This window comes from Gopherus flavomarginatus, chromosome 1, assembly GCF_025201925.1.
Source record: "Gopherus flavomarginatus isolate rGopFla2 chromosome 1, rGopFla2.mat.asm, whole genome shotgun sequence".
In the NCBI taxonomy this organism is placed as follows: Eukaryota; Metazoa; Chordata; order Testudines; family Testudinidae; genus Gopherus; species Gopherus flavomarginatus.
The window spans coordinates 345,367,212-345,387,749 of record NC_066617.1 but is presented as its reverse complement, the minus strand read 5'-3'; the positions used below and the strand labels follow the sequence as shown (position 1 = coordinate 345,387,749).

Here is a 20,538-nt window from a genome sequence, read left to right as displayed (position 1 = left end):
CTAAGAGAAGGCTTCATCACAAATCCAGAACTAGCCAATCAGTCTGGGCCACACAATTTGTGAGGCTTCAACAAAGACACTCTTCTGGATGCATTTTGCATCTGAAGGGGGAAGTTCTTGAAACAACCTGAACTCATGAGCTGTTAAAGTAGAGAGAGGCAGACTAATTAACCCCATTAATCAATCTTCTTAAAATGATAGGTAAGAGATGCGGTAGGAAAAGAAGTCAGCTGGACTAAACCTTGCTAACAGTTTACCTCCCTACTTAACAACAGCCAAACGAAGCTCCAAGTGATGGTTGAATTTTATCTACTGGAAATAAAGGCTGCATCATGAACTTCTTAACTGCATTATGGCATCATTCTGCAAACCCAACCCAAACCCATCACATGCTCTACATCAGTGCTTCTCAAAGCTGGTCCGCCGCTTGTTTAGGGAAAGCCCCTGGCACCCTGGGTCGGTTTGTTTACCTGCCGCGTCTGCGGGTTCAGCTGATTGCGGCTCCCACTGGCCACAGTTCACCGCTCCAGGCCAATGGGGGCAGGAGGAAGTGGTGGCCAGCACACCCCTCGGCCCGCATCGCTTCCCGCAGCCCCCATTGGCCTGGAGCAGCAAACCGCAGCCAGTAGGAGCCATGATCGGCTGAACCTGCAGATGCAGCAGGTAAACAAATCGGCCTGGACCGCCAGGGGCTTTCCCTGAACAAGCGGCGGCCCAACTTTGAGAAACACTACTCTACATCATTCTGCAAAGTGACAGCAATTTTAGAGGGCATGTGAAAACAACACACTATTCTGAACATACCATCTATGATGTTCATATTCTTGGTAGGAGTAGACACAGGCTTGTAATTTCTACTGCTATTAGACTGTTCTTGGGTAGTGTTTCCTGTAGGGATAATACACACACACAAAAATCAATATTTAGCTCTCTTTGCATTTTTTTCTGTTAATTATGAAATTCTAAAAAACGAGCATCAAAAGATCCACAACTAAGGGTATGTCTACACTGTAGCCAAGAAACTGCTTCCCAGATCAGGAAGACAGACACTTACTAGCTCTGCATGAACTAGAGAGCAGAAAATATCAGTGTAGCTGGCGATAGCACAGGTAACAGCTCTGGCTAGATACCTGAATACATACCCAGGGTGTTCTGAGGGGATAGCATTGGTGGTGGCTTGGCTAGCCACCTGAGTACAACCCCTCCACCGCCCCCCCCCCCCCCCGAAACTCTGTGTATGTACTCAGGTAGCTAGCCTGAGCCACATCAATGCTACCCCCAGCTATACTGCTTTTTTCAGTGGAATACCAATTCAGTAATATTTATAGCCCATTTTCATTTCTTCTTTAATGGTTTATAAAGAAGAGCCTACAGAACATATAAAACACACTGCAGTGATTGATACCAATAATCAACAAGAATATTTGAGGGCTGAGTAAGAAATTTAATAAAAAACACTCATCTTTATCACAGTTCATACTCTTCAGACTAGAAAGTGGATAAAAATGGGAGCATGATTTAGCTTCTGACATAGTGTCTACCCCATGGCCAAAAACTTATTCCCTTTCTTGACAGTACATTGGGCACATTTTCCCCATTAGTGGTTTCCATAACCAATTTATTTTTGAAGTTCCCAGTCTTAATTTGAATTCATAGGCCCTGATCTTGCTGTCAGATCTGCTAGTCCCCCTACAAACATGCTGAACCCATTGAAGTCAGTGAGAGTCTTGGCTAGCTGATCCATCTGCAGAATTGGATACTTTAAAAAAAATTATTAAAGGCCTTAACAACAAGGAGTGTAACTCATTAAAAGGGCACAATCAATTACAACCAGACCAAGAGGTGGTTTGATATTTTTGGTTTAAAAAAAAAAAAGTCCTATTTTCCCGATTAAGACAAGTTTTCTAAGTCTTAGGAAGGACTACTCGTTTCACAAGCCCTTGTGGGGGAAGAGACTACCTTTTACACATGACAGCACCTAGCCCACATTGGAAGCTATAATAATACAAACATTAGCCAGCAGAGGTATTGCCTAATATTAATACAGAAGAAAAGACATACACCTCTGTGCATAGGGCTTCCCCAGGAGACTGCTATAACTACTGCAGCATAGGAACATGGTATTTTTTCCTCTTGTCAAAACCTGAGTATTTCAACTTAATCTTTGTTAGGTGGCAAGTTACTGCAGCAACTGGTGCCAAAAATGCTGGCAATAAAAAGATTACAACATCGTGAATCTGATTAAATAACAAGCCAATAGGGCATTTCATGGGAGCATTACAGAAAAGGCCTTTTTTTTTTTTTTTTTTTTTTTTAAACAAGGAGAAATGGCTAATAATTGCAAAACAAGGAATGTAAGAAACTACAGACCTCTTCCTCTTCGAGAGGCTCCTCTTGATGTTGAGATTTGCCCTCTTCCACCTCTTGCCTGACCCCTTCCTCGACCTCTTCCTCTGCTGAATGATGCAGAGGTGCCAGCATCTGAATCATCATTGGTTTTTTGTTCTGACATTCCCATATCCATAAGATCATCATCACTAGAACCAGAGGCAAGAGCAGCCTCATGAGATCTGTGAGCCCTAGCCCTGGTCATAGCCTGAAAGAAATGATACAGAGTAGTTAATTTTAACAGTAAAATGCACCACAGTTGAAACCATAGGGTGACATGTTTATAAGAATTCAGATTTAGGGCCAACTTCAATGGTAACGTAAGTCACTCAGAAAACAGATCTCTCTTCTAGTCATTCTGATGCAGTCCCAATTTGTACACTAAGTCAGAATTGTTTATAAAATGCTTCACTCCCATTCAAAGAAGTCTGAAAAAATGACTGTGTTATAACAAATTGTGAAATGGACTAACAAGTCAGCCACCCTACTATAGAGAAAACAGCTTTCTCCAAGAGGCAATATGCACATTCTTCCATTAACTTAGCAAAACCTGCTTCTGAAAGATGCGTCATTAAGGCTTAATAAAAGAAAAGGGGGAAGTAGCTAAACAACTGAGCAGTTTCTACAACCCAAGGACTATGATTTAAAAAAATAACTGAGAGAAAACACTGTTTGGAGGAGAAGTGAGGTAAAGATACTAAGAAAGGGAACTGCCATCTGGTATAAAGATTAATGGGCTTTATGAATAAGCAGACAGTTAACATTTTTTTTTCCTTTTTCTTAAAAAGATTAAGGGTTCAATTCTCCTTTCACCAACGTAAATACACTGAAGTCATTAAATGAGAAGAACCAGGCTGGAAGTGAATTTGGCATTTCTAGATTTCCACTAGATCCTGTCCATATTCCCATTTGTAGATTAGACAGAAACTTAAATCACAGTTTAACCATACAGAAAACATAGGTGCTATTATTATTGTTCTTATAATTAAGGGACTTTAAGTCCCTTACTGACTTTCAAATGGGACTTAGGACCCTAAGTAATTTAGGCAGTTTTGAAAATTTGATCCAGAGATAGTCCAGGGCGTAAGGACATAGCTAACCTCCCATTTACACTATTAATTTGAACCATATGAGGTAAAAGGGCATCCTGACTAGGTAGTATTTGTAGTTTTCACCTCACTAACTGTAACACACCTTTACAGCTAGAGTTCAGCACTGCTCATTGGAAGGACTTGTCTACACAAAAAGCTTTAGTTCACGGCAAGCTGGGGTGTAAATCTACCCCACACTAGAGTATCTGTGTGGACCCTACCACCTTGCACTGGGAAAACTTTAGTGCCCTTCACTCCTGTTTCAAAGCAGGATAGATCCAAGCACACACTAGGGAACTTATCAGCCTAGTGTGGAGATTTACACCCCAGCTTGCTGCAAACCAAGTGCTGAATTTGACCAGCCCAGAAGTTGCCAATCGCATCTAATTCTATGGTGGTGAACCCGAATATACGTTGCTCAAGTAGACATTATTTTCCTTCTTATAGACAAATGGACATTAGATTCTGAACATCTCTGCAGAAGGACTCCCTACTCCAGAATGGACTACCTTAGAAAATCCCAATCCAAACCCATCACATGCTCTCACACACTGAAAGAAAAAATAATAATCAGGAAATCTACCTGTACTTTTTTTTTAAATTATTAATATTCTGGGACCAACCTGGTTACCAACACTGTGAACATTAGATTCAGATGTCTCCCTGACATGAAGTTCATCAACAGGGACATTAATTCACTGCTGCTGGGACTGCTCAGGCACTGTTAACGTTGGCTTGGAAATTTGCAATTGCTGTCTAAATTGTATGGATCGAAGGTTGGTTATTTCGGTGGAACTGTCTCCCAAATGATACCAGACATATGGATGACTAGGCAGTGGCTCCAGTTAGGCCATTTCTTTTGCACTCTGTGTCTCATAGATATACTCTGCATAAACAGACTGTTAAATACTTCACTCTGGACTTTTGAATACTGTACATTCTGTGCTTCAATATGTCTCCCTAGATATACAGCACTAAAGTGCAGCCAAAAAACAGAACAGAAACCTGATATCCTTTTGTCAAACAAAAAATCCCTAGTAATTGCAAAACCACTTACATAAAGGTCAATTTAATATAGGGGTTCTCAAACTGGAGGTCGGGACCCCTCAAGGGGGTCACACAGTTATTCCGAGGGAGTCACAAGCTGTCAGCCTCCACCCCAAACCCCATGTTGCCTCCAGCATTTATAATGGTGTTAAATATATAAAGTGTTTTTAGTTTTTAAGGGGAGGGGGGTCTCACTCAGAGGCTTGCTATGTGAAAGAGGTCGCCAGTACAAAAGTTCGAGAATCACTGGTTTAATAGATTCTGGGACTTCACTTATGAGGAGTCTTAATAGAGGTTTAATGCATGGGATTATATCTCACAATTATGTACCAAGAAGAGAGTCCACATAAGCAAATTATACACAGCAAAGTGGATATTTATGTTTGAATGTCTTTACAATTTGCATAATTATTGATAGTTGCTTAGTTATTATGCAATTTACTGACACATTCTTGTGTCTTCTACAAGGGAACGGTTTGTTTTCACCCAGATGAACAGTGGTATAATCTGGGATTTTTACCTTTTTAAAATAAACTGTAGTGACTTTATAATGTAGAGAAAAACAACAACATTTGTTATTTGTAATCTAATATGAACTGTAAACTGGACATCCAGATTCAGAATGTTTTTTGTTTGAGTTTTAAACCAGAAGCATGCTATGACTTTGAGGGCATATCACACACAAGGATATTTTCAGGTGATTTGCAATTCTGCATCCAACACAAGACCTTGTGGAATCTCTTTCACAGAAATCAATAAAACTTGCCATAGGGTTCTCTCATTCTTCTTGAACAATTAGGCCTGGGTGATAGAGAATGTATCTATTATTTACTCTATTATACACTAATAGAAGAAGACAGTGCTCCACTTACGCAACATCAATACCGACACATATTCTATACCCTACATTTGTGTTTTAAGGGAATTACCTCACGAACTTCTTCCTCTTCCTCTTCAATATTCTCTTTTCTGGCCTCCCTAAATTTTCGCACCTAGATCACAGTAATATAAAATAAGACCAAATTAATAGTCTGGACTGTACAATAACTGAAGACACAAAAATTCCAAGAAAAGTGTTCCTGTTTTAATAGCTTAGAGGTGAGGTGAACTTAGATTTTTAAAGAAATCAACTGAATGTCTGTTCTTTTACCAGATTAGTTCTGAACAGAAATAGAATGGCATCACTATTCAACACTTTGCCAGGAAGGCTCTGCTGACTGCAAAGAGCAACAATTACATTAGCAGGTACAAACAATACATTTGAGATATGTTTGTAAAAGGATGAGTCCAGAATACACAAGGGATATAGAGAGACCTCTTTTTTAGAAGCAAAGTAAAAAATCATTAAGTAATGTAGACTAGTTTGATCTAGTCCTCTCCTAGTAAAAAGAAAATCACCACCAGAGATTCAGGGCTCGAAGTAAATCTGCAGCACCACTACTGCTTATTGGCATCATTAGATATTAGAGCATACCAGCAACATGCATCTGCAGAAAAAATCATGGGGCTGGTGCTACTCTCACATTAGATCTAAACTAGCCGGAGAACAAAGGATGCACAACAACATGTTCAAAGGCCATTAGGAGGAAGGGAGGCCAACACTGCAGCCCATGAATCTCACATTTCAAGGGATGTGTGCCAATGCAGTAAAGCTCAGCACTGGCTGAAAACATGCTTGATATGGGGTACAAAGGAAAGGAGATGCGTTACTTTAGATGGAATATACCGGCAAAAGGTATTAACATAACATAGTCACTATCTAACATAAACAATGTTAAACAAGTTCTGGGGCTTAATTATAGAAAGAGCTCAGCTTGTTTAGCACCATGGAAATCACACTATTAAAAATCCCTTTACCTTTTTATTAAAGACACAAAAAAGAAGGGAAAGCAGTTAAAGCAACTGAAATTTAAAGTATTCAATAAGGCTTCCATTTTAAAAGCATCTCTTGTTCTAGTTCCCTTTAGCTGTAGGCTGTTTTTAGAAAGAAAAAAGCCCCATTGTTTGACAGTCTTTTAGAATGTTAAAGATGGTAATAATTGTTATTCCACATGGTGTTTGGCTTTCAGCTGGAGCTGGTAGGGGTGGTGATGTCATCTGAGTCCCTCTTTCTTTGTCCTGTTTTGGTCAGGACACCTTTCAGGACCATGATAACGAAAGTGTAGGGTTCCAGAAAACAGAGGCGGTAGCAGCCATGCTGGTGAAACTCAGTTACAGTAGCTTCTGTTCGCTTTTCCCTCGTGTTTTTCTTTTTTTGTTCCCCACAAAATCTCTTTCGTTTAAGGATCCAAAAAGGGTAGAATTGCCCACCCTCTTGTTATTCTATTTACTAATTAGGGCTAATATGTGGCATATCAGTTTTGGCTCATTAACTTCTGGCTCCACATCTGTTGTTAGCAAGCATAATTTTAACACAGTCTTTAAATTATATCAACTTAGCCTTTTTGTTAAGGCTAATTCAGTTATTCTGTCTTCCTCTCCTACCTTTTCCTATCAACATTTATTCTTATATGTTATTGTCACATCTTATGAACTTTTACGTGTTTGAATTGTGAACTCAACTGTAAGAATTAAGTCTGTAAGCTCAACTGTCACAACAGGTGCAAAGTGTAAAAGTGACAGAGAACAGGCAATAGAGCATCGAGAGGTAGTGGGATATTAAGAAATACAGTAGACCCCAGAGAAAGCATGGGTAGAGGTCAGGAATAAAGAGGAAAAATAAAAGTGAAGGTAAGTAGGAGGTTAAAGAGAGAAAGAAAGAAATGGAAAGAGAAAACTGGCATCACAGAATATGCATCTAGACCCACTGCTCTGTTTACAGTAAAACGTTTAAATTCAAATTAGGCATCAAGTTGCTACTTTTTTAACCAATGGCATGAGCAAGTGCAAGCCAAAGACTATTGATAAACAACAGTGGTCAATTTGATCCCAAGTCTTAAAGGCAAACTAAACATTTGCATCTACCCATACTTGCCAGTATGTACGTTATCTCAGTCAGAGTTTGCGTAAAGCTTAAGTTGTAGGCCACATATCCTTAAAAATTGACAGATTGTGTACACATAAGATCCTATTATGAACAATTAAAAAATATTCCACTAAGATGGAGTAGGAAGCAACATATCAAACTACAGGATACAATTTTAAAAAGAGATTAAGCAGCTTCTAAGATATATATTTAATTTTTGTGTGTGTTCATGAATGTGAAGCACTGAGCGGACTGGCTAGAGGCAGGTGTTGTGCAAGCTTCAAAACACCCACAAAGCTGTCAATAAACGACGATCTTGAGCTACAAACTAGGCTGCTCCTAACCAGAAGGACTGAGCGTAATTCAGGACTAACCTCCTCATCTATTTTTGCCTCCTCTGCATCAGTGTGACGTTCCTTAAGAAACCTCTGAGTTTTCTCTAATTGAAATTTCACCAACTCTTCGATAGCATCTTTCTCTTCTTTGTCAACAAATTCCTGCACTGCTTCACCCATTCCTCTTTCAGTCAAGAGTGAAAGCTGTACTTTCTTTAAGATACAGAAAGGGAGAGAGGGGGGAGAAGGTTAAAAACAAAAACAAAAAACTTCCCTCAAACAGCAATATTTATCCCAGAGTATTACAGTCATATTATTTTTCAGAAAAGAGAAATATACAAAAATATTTTAAGCTATTAGTCAAAGAACTGGATAACATCAGGAAAAGCTAACAGATGATTCTTTCTAGTCAAGAACCTTTAGCATTAAAGGATTAATGTGTTATGTAAAACAAATGAAGGATCAATTAAGCTAAAAAGCATTATGATTAGTAATGGAAGAAAAAAGAGTAAAATACATCTCACAAGAGAATCATTTAAATGGAGGAAGTGATAATGCTAATCTTACTGGATTTCTTTCAGGACTAAAATGAACTAAACTAAATTTACATTTATTTTTGTACCTCAAATGTGTGAAGTACTGTCTGTTACCAAAATAATATTTTAGCAGCACGCTTGTGTCTGTATAACATGAAAAGAAAAAATTTAACCACTGAAACATTAGACTAGGTGCTGGGAAATCAGAAAGAAACTGATTTATTTTGTATATTATAGGCACAGTAGATTTCACTTCACAGCAACCTCTTGGCTCCCAGAAAAAAGTTGCCAATATGCGGAAGGCACTGTTTTCAGGGGTTATACACAGAAAAACAAGCAAAGAACAGTAATACATTGTACAGAACAGTAATTGTGGAACCATTTATTAATTTTCAGGACTAAAAAAAGAAAGCCAAACATTGATACTCAGTAAAGGAGAACACTGCATAGTGTACCAAAACCACATCCAGAAAACTTACGAAATCTCCACTTGCTAAGAGTCACAATTATAAAGAAAAAGCATTTTTTTTAAATGAAAACGTATGAAACACTTATAGAATCAAAGAATCATAGACTTTAAGGTCAGAAGGGACCATTATGATAATGTCTCTGTATGCTGAACAGTACTGTTCCTACAGTGAGTGCTCTGTGTCACAAATTAAAGTAGCACAAGATTTTTACCAAAAAAGGTTTTAAGAACAAAAGTTGTCACATCCTAGTTTACTATCTCCACCCATAAATCCTTCTCCACGTTGCATGCAGCCTCATAACTGTTCTCAAGGCCACAACTCTGGCATAGCCTGTGAAAAACATTCACTGCATCTAGCTGCTCTGTAAGGGAAGACTCTTCAGATTCATCATATGACTCACTATTCTCTTGTGCCTTACCGGCTTGTTGACACTTTACAACCACGACAGCTTCCAGAAGTTCAGGACCAGAAAGCTCACCTTCCATCTCTAAACAATTGTTATGTTCAACAATGGCCTCAAACTCATAGACTCATAGACTTTAAGGTCAGAAGGGACCATTATGATCATCTAGTCTGACCTCCTGCACAATGCAGGCCACAGAATCTCATCCATCCACTTCTATAACAAACCCCTAACCTATGTCTGAGTTATTGAAGTCCTCAAATTGTGGTTTGAAGACCTCCAGCTGCAGAGAATCCTCTAGCAAGTGACCCGTGCCCCATACTGCAGAGGAAGGCAAAAAACCTCCAGGGCCTCTGCCAATCTGCCCTGGAGGAAAATTCCTTCCCAACCCCAAATATGGCGATCAGTTAAACCCTGGGCATGTGGGTAAGACTCACCAGCCAGCACCCAGGAAAGAATTCTCTGTAGTAACTCAGATCCCAACCCATCTAACATCCCATCACAGACCACTGGGCATACTTACCTGCTGATAATCAAAGATCAATTGCCAAATTAATTACCAAAATTAGGCTATCCCATCATACCATCCCCTCCATAAACTTATCAAGCTTAGTCTTGAAGCCAGACATGTCTTTTGCCCCCACTGCTCCCCTTGGAAGGCTGTTCCAGAACTCCTCTGCTGTTAGAATTTTCAAGAAGAGAAACATTGACCAGCACATCGATATACACAAGCCATCATTTCGTGTTACTGCAAACTTCCTTTCTGAAGCACTTTAGAACAGTCTATGGGAGAACAGCAGCCCAGGACTCCTTAGCAAGATGAACTGCATTCATCAATTTGACAACATCCACCACTCATATGTTTGGGTCAACATTAGAGAAGCAATGATGTACACAATCCATTGGCTGCATGACTGAGGCTGCATTGGAGCAAGAATTTTAACACAAAGTGCAATAGCTCTACATTAGCTGAATGAGGTGGGCAATGTCAGTCAAGAGGCACGTGTGTCTATCTTGTAGCCACAACTCTCTGTTCCAGTTCTTAAGCCACTCTTCACAGAGCAAACGTGTCATCCATCCATGCATTGGCTGAGTTCCTGTAGATCACAGGCAGCTCTGAGCGGTCCTTGGAGAAACCATAGGGGCACTTGCTTTTTCTGACCACCATTAGAGGCCGTTTCTCTGTCCCATCCGTGTTTGTATAACACAGCAATATGATATGATCTACAGCTTATTTCCTGTCCTGCAAACCCTTCTTTCAGAAGACCAAGGCCTCTGTCGGGAATGCCCTGGTAAAAGAGATCAGACTTGTCAACATTAAAGATGCCATGTGTCTGAAACTGCTCGAGAATGCTGGGTAAAGTGTCCGTCCACCATTCAGTAGCTGCCAGAAGGTAATCATCTTGTTTCTCACCATGCTCCTTACACTAAACCATGTTGTGCTGGGCTTTCCACCAACTGAGCCATCTGAAGGGTTGAACTCCTTCTCTGCCGCCAGTTGACTCACTTTCTGTTTCAGCATCAGCCTGGAGAGTCGAGCATCCTGTCCAAGCTTATGCTGAAACCAGGGCTTCACCAACATCTGCCTCCTTTCCATCGCATTGACACTTACAGCCTCGGGATGTGTTGTTCCCCTGTAAAATGTTAAGGCTGTTCTGAATGCAAGAATCAATGGACTTTGGTGACATCAAACCTTTCAGCCATTCTTACTTGCTAAGCACAAGGCCTCCAGCACACAAACTTTATTGATGAGAGATAGGTCCATGCCTCTGGAAGCCATGGCACACAGCAGAAGTTTTAGCTGCACATGCTCAAAGCCTGAAAGTTCATTATAGGATGGCCCTCTCCTCTAAAAACGTTGCTAAGTGGCATACCTGTGGTTAATATCCGAATCCAATTAATATTAATGGGACAGATTGGTTCCTGGCAATATGTTTCCATTAACCAGAAGCTGTTATTCAACCAAGCAAGGATACTGACATTTGAGTAGCATGCTCTCTTTAGTCTGTGATAATGCAGCACTAACACTCTTACTCAGGAACATTATGTATGCTTAATTTATTGTCAAATCTTCCAGCTGTCCCTTAAAGTGCTATTTTATGAAAAGAATTATGTCAGAAGCAGCGGAGCCTTTTCTACTGAGAAACAGTTAAATTAAATACACTTAAAAAAACCCCCTATATAGCTATTAAAATTAACTGTTCGCTTTATTCCCTATGAAGCAAATGCATCAGCATTACACTTAGAGCGGTCTTTTTTTAAGGAAGTATTATTTTTGACAGTCAGTACATTCTTATATAAATGTATTAACAGGAATTCTGTCACAACATGGAAAAGCTATTACTGTAATTAAAGAAAACGAATGCAATAGCAAGCTGTTATAACAGGACATTAAAAACTTCCAACACTGTGATAAATGCAGAACACTGGAATCTTTTTTCTTTTCCTTTCATCTCATAAAGTTCTGTGAGAGCACCCTGTGGCTTCTTGAATTAACACCACTGGGAGTCTCTAAAGACCCAAGTCCTTCAAACTCCTCAGCATTTCATAGAATCAAGACATATGGGTCTAATCCTGCGAACTCTTACTCTTATTCACGTCAGTGGAACTATTTTCCTAAGTTTTATACGCAATAATGTCATCTGGAAAAAGTAAGTGTAAAGCATTAGCATCTTACTAAGAGTTTATGACCTAATACAACTTATAGTTTAGACTTGAGCAAGGGGGAATAAAAGCTGCTTTATTAACCATGTTATTTTTCCTCAAAATCTGGTAGTGATTAACTTGATTGTGCTTAAAGTACATTATCAACATTTAGTTAGTTCAAAAAAAGTTCAATACGAAATGGATATTATTAGGGCTGTCGATTAATCGCAGTTAACATGCGATTAACTCATAATTAATTGCAATTTAAAAAATTAATCATGATTAATCGTGGTTTTAATCACACTGTTAAACAGAATACCAATTTAAATTTATTAAATATTTTGGATTTTTTTCTGCATTTTCATATATATTGTATTCTACGTTGAAACTGAAATCAAAGTGTATATTATTTTTTATTACAAATATTTGCACTGTAAAAAAAGATAAAAGAAATAGATTTTTTTCAATTTACCTCATACAAGTACTATAGTGCAATCTCTGTGGTGAAAGTGCGACTTACAAATATAGATTTTTTTTTGTTACATAACTGCACTCAAAAACAAAACAATGTAAAACTTCAGAGCCTACAAGTCCACTCAGTCCTACTTTCTGTTCAGCCAATCGCTTAGTCAAACAAGTTTGTTTACATTTACAGGAGATAATGCTGCCCTCTTCTTATTTACAATGTCACCAGAAAGTGAGAACAGGCATTTGCATGGCACTTTTGTAGATGGTATTGCAAGGTATTTATGTACCAGATATGCTAAACATTCATATGCCCCTTCGACCACCATTCCAGAGGACATGCTTCCATACTGATGACGCTTGTTAAAAAAAAAAAATAATATGTTAATTAAATTTGTGACTGAATTCCTTGGGGGAGAACTGTATGTCCCCTACTCTGTTTTACCCACATTCTGTCATATATTTCATGTTACAGCAGTCTCGGATGATGACCCAGCACATGTTCATTTTATGAACACTTTCACTACAGATTTCACAAAATGCAAAGAAGGTACCAATGTGAGATTTCTAAAGATAGCTACACAGCACTCACCCCAAGGTTTAAGAATCTGAAGTGTCATCCAAAATCTGAGAGGGACAAGGTGTGGAGCATGCTTTGAGAAGTCTTAAAAGAGCAACACTCTGATGCGGAAACTACAGAACCAGCAAAAAAGAAAAATCGACAATCTGCTTGTGGCATCTGACTCAGATAAAGAAAATGAACAAGCGTCGATCCGCACTGCTTTGGATTGTTATCAAGCAGAACCCGTCATCAGCATGGACGCATGTCCCCTGGAATGGTGGTTGAAGCATGAAAGGACATATGAATCTTTAGCACATCTGGCACATAAATATCTTGCGACGCTGGCTACAACCGTGCCATGCGAATGCCTATTCTCACTTTCAGGTGACATTGTAAACAAGAAGCAGGCAGCATTATGTAAACAAATTTGTTTGTCTGGGTGATTGGTTGAACAAGAAGTAGGACTGAGTGGACTTGTAGGCTCTAAAATTTTAAACCCCCCTTTTTTTTTTTTTTATTATTATTTTTTTTTTTAAACACACACAGTTCTACATTTGTAAGTGCAACTTTCATGATAAAGAGATTGCACTGCAGTACTTGTATTAGGTGAATTGAAAAATATTATTTCTTTTTTTTTTTTTTTACAGTGCAAATACTTGTAAACAAAACTAAATATAAAGTGAGCACTGCAGACTTTGTATTCTGTGTTGTAATTGAAATCAATATATTTGAAAGTGTAGAAAACATCCAAAAATATTTAAATAAATGGTACTCTATTATTGTTTAATCATGTAATTAATTTTGTTAAACCACGCAACAGTCCTACTATTTACACTCATTTCAGGTGGCTTAGGTGACAAGAGATTGAGAAAGACAGAAATATGAATATATTAGGGACCTACAAACCAACTAACAAAAAAAGATAGTCCATGCTCCAAAGAGCTTACAATCTAAATATAAAACAAGAAATGGATATAGACAGAATAAAAAGAAACAATGAGCCAATACTGGTCAGCATGATAGGCTCAGTACAGAGACTAACCATTGTCAAGTTTTTTGTTGGCATCCTGAGAAAGGAGAATTTTGAGGAGGTTTTTGAAGGAGGATAAGTAGTTAGTTTCATGGATGTTTATTGGGAGCTCCTCCCAAGCGTGAGAGGCAGCATGAGAGAAAGCACGAAGTGGGAGATGGAGGTTGGCGCCTGTCATAAACAGATAGCTAAGGGTTAATGTCTCTTTCACCTGAAGCACCTGACCAGAGGACCAATCAGAAAAACGGATTTTTTCAACTTTGGGTGGAGGGAAGTTTGTGTCTGAGTCTTTGTTTTCTGTCTGCCTGCTTTCTCTGAGCTTTGGAGAAGTAGTTTCTGCTTTCTAGTCTTCTGTTTCTAAGTGTAAGGACAAAGAGATCAGATAGTAAGTTATATGGTTTCTTTTCTTTGGTATTTGCATAAATATAAGTGCTGAAATGCTTTGATTTGTATTCTTTTTGAATAAGGCTGTTTATTCATATTTCTTTTAAGCAATCGACCCTGTATTTTATCACCTTAATACAGAGAGACCATTTGTATGTATTTTTCCTTTCTTTTTTATATAAAGCTTTCTTTTAAGACCTGTTGAAGTTTTCTTTACTGGGAAATTTCAGGGAAATTGAGTCTGTACTCACCAGGGAATTGGTGGGAGGAAGAAATCGGGAAGATCTGTGTGTTGGATTTGCTAGCCTGATTTTGCATTCCCTCTGGGGGAATAGGAAAGTGCTTTTGGTTTCCAGGACTGGGAACGGAGAGGGGGAGTCACTCTGTTTGGATTCACAGAGCTTGTGTCTGTGTATCTCTCCAGGAGCACCTGGAGGGGGGAAGGGAAAAAAAATTATTTCCCTTGGTTGTGAGACTCAAGGGATTTGGGTCTTGGGGTCCCCAGGGAAGGTTTTTCAGGGGGACCAGAGTGCCCCAAAACACTCTAAATTTTTGGGTGGTGGCAGCAAGTACCAGGTCCAAGCTGGTAACTAAGCTTGGAGGTTTTCATGCTAACCCCCATATTTTGGACGCTAAGGTCCAAATCTGGGACTAAGGTTATGACAGCGCCATGGGCTGATCTGAAGCAAGAGAATTAACATCTCAATAGCCAATAAGAGATGATAGGCAGGGTGGGGATAGACCATGAAGGGCCTTGAAAATTAAGACAAGCAGCTTATGCTTCATGCAACAGAGAAGGGGGAAACCAGTGGCGGGATGCAAGAAGAGGGGCAACATGGTGAAAGCAACGGGCTTGGGAGATGAACTCAAAAGCATCATTCTGAATGAGGAAGACTGCATTTGTCAAGACCAAAGAGAAAGATATTGAGGATGAGAGCCTGGACAAGAATTTTAGCTGCATGGATAGATTAGAAAGCTTATATCTTAGAGATGCTAAGCCTGTACGTGAGCACATAGAGAGTGAGAGCCGAGTCAAACAGGACACCCAGGTTATGGCCCTGAGTGACATGCAGGACACTAGCACTGTCCACAGTGTTTAGGAGCTCAGTTTAAGCCACACTGAGCTTGAGCTGATGGCCAGACATCCATGAGGAGGAGATGTCAGAGAGATAGCACACGTTTCAGTTTGGACAGAAAGAGAGAAGAGAGTTGTCAGTACAGAGAGGGAAACTGAATTTGTGTTTGCAGATGAGATTACCCAAAAGATAAGATGTGGAGAGAGACAAGAAGGGGCACCAAGGACAGAGCCCTGTCAAACCTCCATAGGAAAAAACTATCACCATAGCAATCAAACGTGTGATTTCATAAATGCACCAAGGACTTAAAAACACAACAATAAAGTTACCTTCTCTGCTGTCTGGAAATATTGCTTCACAAGGTCTTCCACTCTCAGGGTTGTCCCCTCCGAAGCAGGTCTTCTAATGAGCTTTCCAAAATTAATCTCATCTTCTAGAAAAGAGATAAATGGGTTCTTATTTTAATAGAGTTGTCTTCACACATCAATTTAGGTGTTAAAAGATACTAACATAACCCTGATTTATTATAATACAAAAGGTAATAAAAATTGTTGAAAATAAGACTCTTGCAACAGCACTGGCCACCAGTCTAGGAGTTCTTCAATAACTTAAAATTTTCCACAATAAATCCCCTGACGGCTCATTCTACTCCAATAATAAATATACAAATATGCCCAAATAGAATTCCATCTGTAGAAGGCATAATAATAAAACCCCTCCAACCTCCCTAAATGCCTGGAAGAAGATAGGGACTGAGCAACAAAAACTGGGCTCTGACAGATCAAAAGGAGAGCAAATTTCAAAATCAAAGGCCCCTCACGGAGAACACCATGTCAGCAGCGCCCTCTCTTACACTGAAGGAGCTAACGCTCAAATGTCTTTGCCAATTTCAAATGCAGCAGGAGAATATGGAGAGAGAGATGGTGTCTCAAGCAGGCAGGTCCTAAGCTTGCATTTAAGGCCCTATAGGTTAAAAGCAATGCTTTGTACTGCACTTAGAAACTTACTGACAGCCAGTCAGACACCAGAGCATTGGTGTAACATGCTCCCAATGTGAAGCTCTGCATAATAAATGGGTCACCACATTCTTCATTAGCTTGAGTTTCTGAAGGTTAGAACATATTACAGTAATCCGATGAAAATAGGAAAGAAATATGGACCCTGGACTTCAGAAAAGCCGACTCTGACTCCATTAGCGATCTGACGGGCAGGATCCCCTGGGAGGCTAATATGAGGGGGAAAGGAATCAGGGAAAGCTGGTTGTATTTTAAAGACGACTTATGGAGGGCACAGGAACAAACCATCCCGATGTGCAGAAAGAATAGCAAATATGGCAGGAGACCAGCTTGGCATAACAGTGAAATTTTCATTAAGCTTAAGCACAAAAAGGAAATTTACAAGAAGTGGAAACTTGGACAGATGACTAGGGAGGAGTATAAAAATATTGCTCAAGCATGGAAGGGTGTAATCAAGAAGGCCAAAACACAACAGGAGTTGCAGCTGGCAAGTGATGTGAAGGGTAACAAGAAGGGTTTCTACAGTATGTTAGAAATAAGGAGGAGGTCAGGAAACGTGTGTGTACCTTAATGAACGGGGAGACAACCTAGTGATGATGTGGAAAAAGCTGAAGTGCTCAATTCTTTTTTTGCCTTGGTCTTCACAAACAAGGTCAGCTCCCACACTGCTGCACTGGGCAGCACAGTATGGGGAGGAAGTGAGCAGCCCTGAGTGGTGACGGAACAGGTTAAAGGTAGGGGTGGGCAAACTACGGCCTGGGGGCCGCATCCGGCCCTTCAGATGCTTTAATCTGTCCCTCGAGTTCCTGATGGAGACCAGGGTCTGGGGCTTGACCTGCTCCACACGTGCTGGGGCTCTGCATGGCTCCCAGAAGCAGCAGCATGTCCCTCTTCTGGCTCCTATGCATAGCAGCAGCCAGAAGGCTCTGCACACTGCTCCTAACCCAAGCGCCACCCCCACAGCTCCCATTGGCCGGGAACCATGAGCATTCGTGGCCCACCATAAAATTTCCATACCCAGATGTGGCCCTTGGCCCAAAAAGTTTGCCCACCCCTGGGTTAAGGACTATTTAGAAAAGCTGAACATGCACAAGTTCATGGGTCCAAATCTAATGCATCCAAGGGTACTGAGGAAATTGGCTGATGTGATTGCAGAGCCAACGGCCATTATCTCTGAAACCTCATGGTGATTGGGGGAGGTCCTGGACAATTGGAAAAAGACCAATATAGTGCCCATATTTAAAAAAGGGAAGAAGGAGAACCCAGGGGACTACAGACCTCACCTCACCTCAGTCCCTGGAAAAATCATGGAGCACGCCGTCAAGGAAACCATTTTGAGGCACTTGGCAGAGAGGAAGATGATCAGGAACAGTCAGCATGGATTCACGAAGGGCAAGTCATGCCTGACCAAACTGATTGCCTTCTATGATGAGATAACTGGCTCTGGGGATATGGGGAAGGCAGTGGACATGATATACCTTGACTTTAGCAACGCTTTTGATATGGTCTCCCACAGTATTCTTCCAAGCAAGTTAAAAAAGTATGGATTGGATGAATGGATTATAAGGTAGATAGAAAGCTGGCTAGATTGTTGGGTTCAACAGGTAGTGATCAATGACTCAATGTCTAGTTGGCAGCCAGTATTAAGCAGAGTGCCCTTGAGGTTGAGACAGGGTCCAGAGCGACCTAGACAGATTGGAGGATTGGGCCAAAAGAAATCTGATGCGGTCCAACAAGGACAAGTGCAGAGTCCTGCAATGAGGATGGAAGAATCCCATGCACCGCTACAGGATGAGGACTGACTGGCTAAGCAACAGTTCTGCAGAAAAGGACCTCGGGATCACAGTGGATGAGAAGCTGGAAATGAGTCTTGTTGCCAAGAAGGCTAACGCATATTGGGATGCATTAGTAGGAGCACTGCCAGCAGATCGAGGGAAGTGATTATTTCCCTCTATTCAGCACTGGTGAGGCCACATCTGGAGTATTGTGTCCAGTTTTGTGTCCATCCCCATTGTAGAAAGGATGTGGACAAACTGGAGCGAATCCAGCGGAAGGCAATGAAAATGATCGGGGGGGGCGCGCTGCACATGACTTACGAGGCGAGGCTAAGGGAATTGGGGTTGTTTAGTCTGCAGAACAGAAGAGTGAAGGGGGATTTGATAGCAGCCTTTAACTACCTGAAGAGGGGTTCCAAAGAGGATGGAGCTCGGCTGTTCTCAGTGGTGGCAGATAACAGAGCAGAGAGTAATGGTCTTAAATTGCAGTGCGGGAGGTCTAGGTTGGATATTAGGAAACACTATTCACTAGGAGGGTGGTGAAGCACTGGAATGGGTTATCTAGGGAGGTGGTGGAATCTCCATCCTTAAAGGTTTTTAAGGCCCGGCTTGACAAAGCCCTGGCTGGGATGATTTAGCTGGTGTTGGTCTGCTTTGACCAGGGGGTTGGATTAGATGACCTCCTGAAGTCTCTTCCAATGATAATTTCTATGATTCGAGGAAAGGATAATTGGCAAGGTCCATATCAAAGAGAAAAGGTCACACGCTTCCTGTGAGGCACAGAAGGAAAAAGTAACCTTGGCCACAATCACACCCTGAGGATCCAGAAGTACAGGACCTAGTAATATATTTAAATATGCACCTGTATTCCAAATGGTGGCTACAATCCTTCAGTGAAAGGTGCCAAATTATTCTTTGCAAACTCTTTAGACTACTTCCCACAAGTCATGTATATTATCTCTGTCTTACCCAGATCAAGTGGCAGCCGGCTAGCACTCATCCATGCCCAAAGTCAAGACTTGGTTTCCTGAGCAGAGGGTACACAACTCCTGCATAGAAAAATACAGTACTGGCAAATTTCACCAACAGTAGAGCCAGTATCTCTCTGCTGGCCTTCACTAGATAGCAATTTCATCCACAAAGCAATATGAACATTCTACACAAGACATCACCTGTAAACTATGGTGACCTGTGTTGCCTTCCTTCTCCAAGAGGGCATTCGGGGCCACCTGATCAATAGTGGAACAATAAACATTATCAGGTCCCACCAAAGCACTGATCGAGAAATCAGCTGGCTAATCAATATTCTCCATCAAAGCTGCCCTGGAAGTTCACTTGTTCCATCAGACTCAGAGAAGATCTTCAAAAACAGGTCCCTGAAGGACAGGTTCATACTAACTTCTAACCAGAAGGACAATGGTTACTCAACAAATCCGTAATATCCATCTGTCCAACTTCCAATTCCAAGCCAAACACAAGATCTCGAGAGAGTGCTCAGTTTTACTAGTGGAACTAACCAACATCTTATTATGCCCAAAAATTACCCCCAAGTCGAGAACCTCATTGTGCTAGGCTCTGTGTAAAAATATAGTCAGCTATATCAACATCCCACAGAAGTTATAATCTAAAATTCTGAGCTGTTCTAGAAGAATCAACATCTACAGACACCATGGACTAAACCAACTTCACTTACTTCAGCACCACTATAGGTGAGTAATCTGATAAGCCCAAACAGGTCTTTTCCATTGGAAAAGACTACAACACTAGTCCAATCCTATCCCCATTCTAGCACTCACACACAATGTGAATACACTCATCAGATCTAGCCTTGTAATGGGAAATCTACATTTGAGGTCAGATGTAAGAACTCCAGTTGTATCCTTTCACCTTCTGCTGAACCACATATCCACCTGGAGACAACAGTGAACCTGTAGTGTCTTCCAATCAGATCTGTTATACATGCAGATCTGATTGGAAGATCAATTCATTCTATACTGAGTCATGAATTGTATTAATTTTACTAGTCATCAACCCTGTGTTAACAGGCATTAAGCAAAGAAGTCATTGAGACACAAACACAGAATGTTCACTTTTCAAAGCAGAGCTGCTTATTAAGCAGACAAGTGAAAAGTCCAATGTGATCAGGCTTACAGTAGCTATTTTGTAGTTTCAAAGGACAAATAAGGTAAAGATTTCTAAATAAATTAATTATGTGCTCAATTAAATCAAACAATCCCACCCAGAAGAATAGCAACCTAATTCAAAATTAGTTAAGAGCTTTTTAAGTGTGTTTACTAACTGTGAAGCATAATGTTTTCAACTTAATTCAAATGCCGCTGTATACACACC

The 20,538-nt window shown here is 40.4% G+C and overlaps 1 protein-coding gene across 4 annotated transcripts in view; it reads right to left on the bottom strand.

Moving 5' to 3' along the window:
- Positions 1 to 20,538, bottom strand: part of MRE11 (MRE11 homolog, double strand break repair nuclease) — a 54,732-nt gene that overhangs the window by 17,640 nt on the left and 16,554 nt on the right. For all 4 annotated transcript variants that reach the window (XM_050941139.1, XM_050941132.1, XM_050941123.1 and 1 more), the window contains exons 12-16: positions 15,728 to 15,831; positions 7,866 to 8,039; positions 5,456 to 5,518; positions 2,371 to 2,596; positions 805 to 888 (exon numbers count right to left, since the gene is read on the bottom strand). In XM_050941139.1, the coding sequence (XP_050797096.1) occupies positions 805 to 888; positions 2,371 to 2,596; positions 5,456 to 5,518; positions 7,866 to 8,039; positions 15,728 to 15,831 (651 nt within the window). The remainder of the gene's footprint in view (positions 1 to 804; positions 889 to 2,370; positions 2,597 to 5,455; positions 5,519 to 7,865; positions 8,040 to 15,727; positions 15,832 to 20,538) is intronic.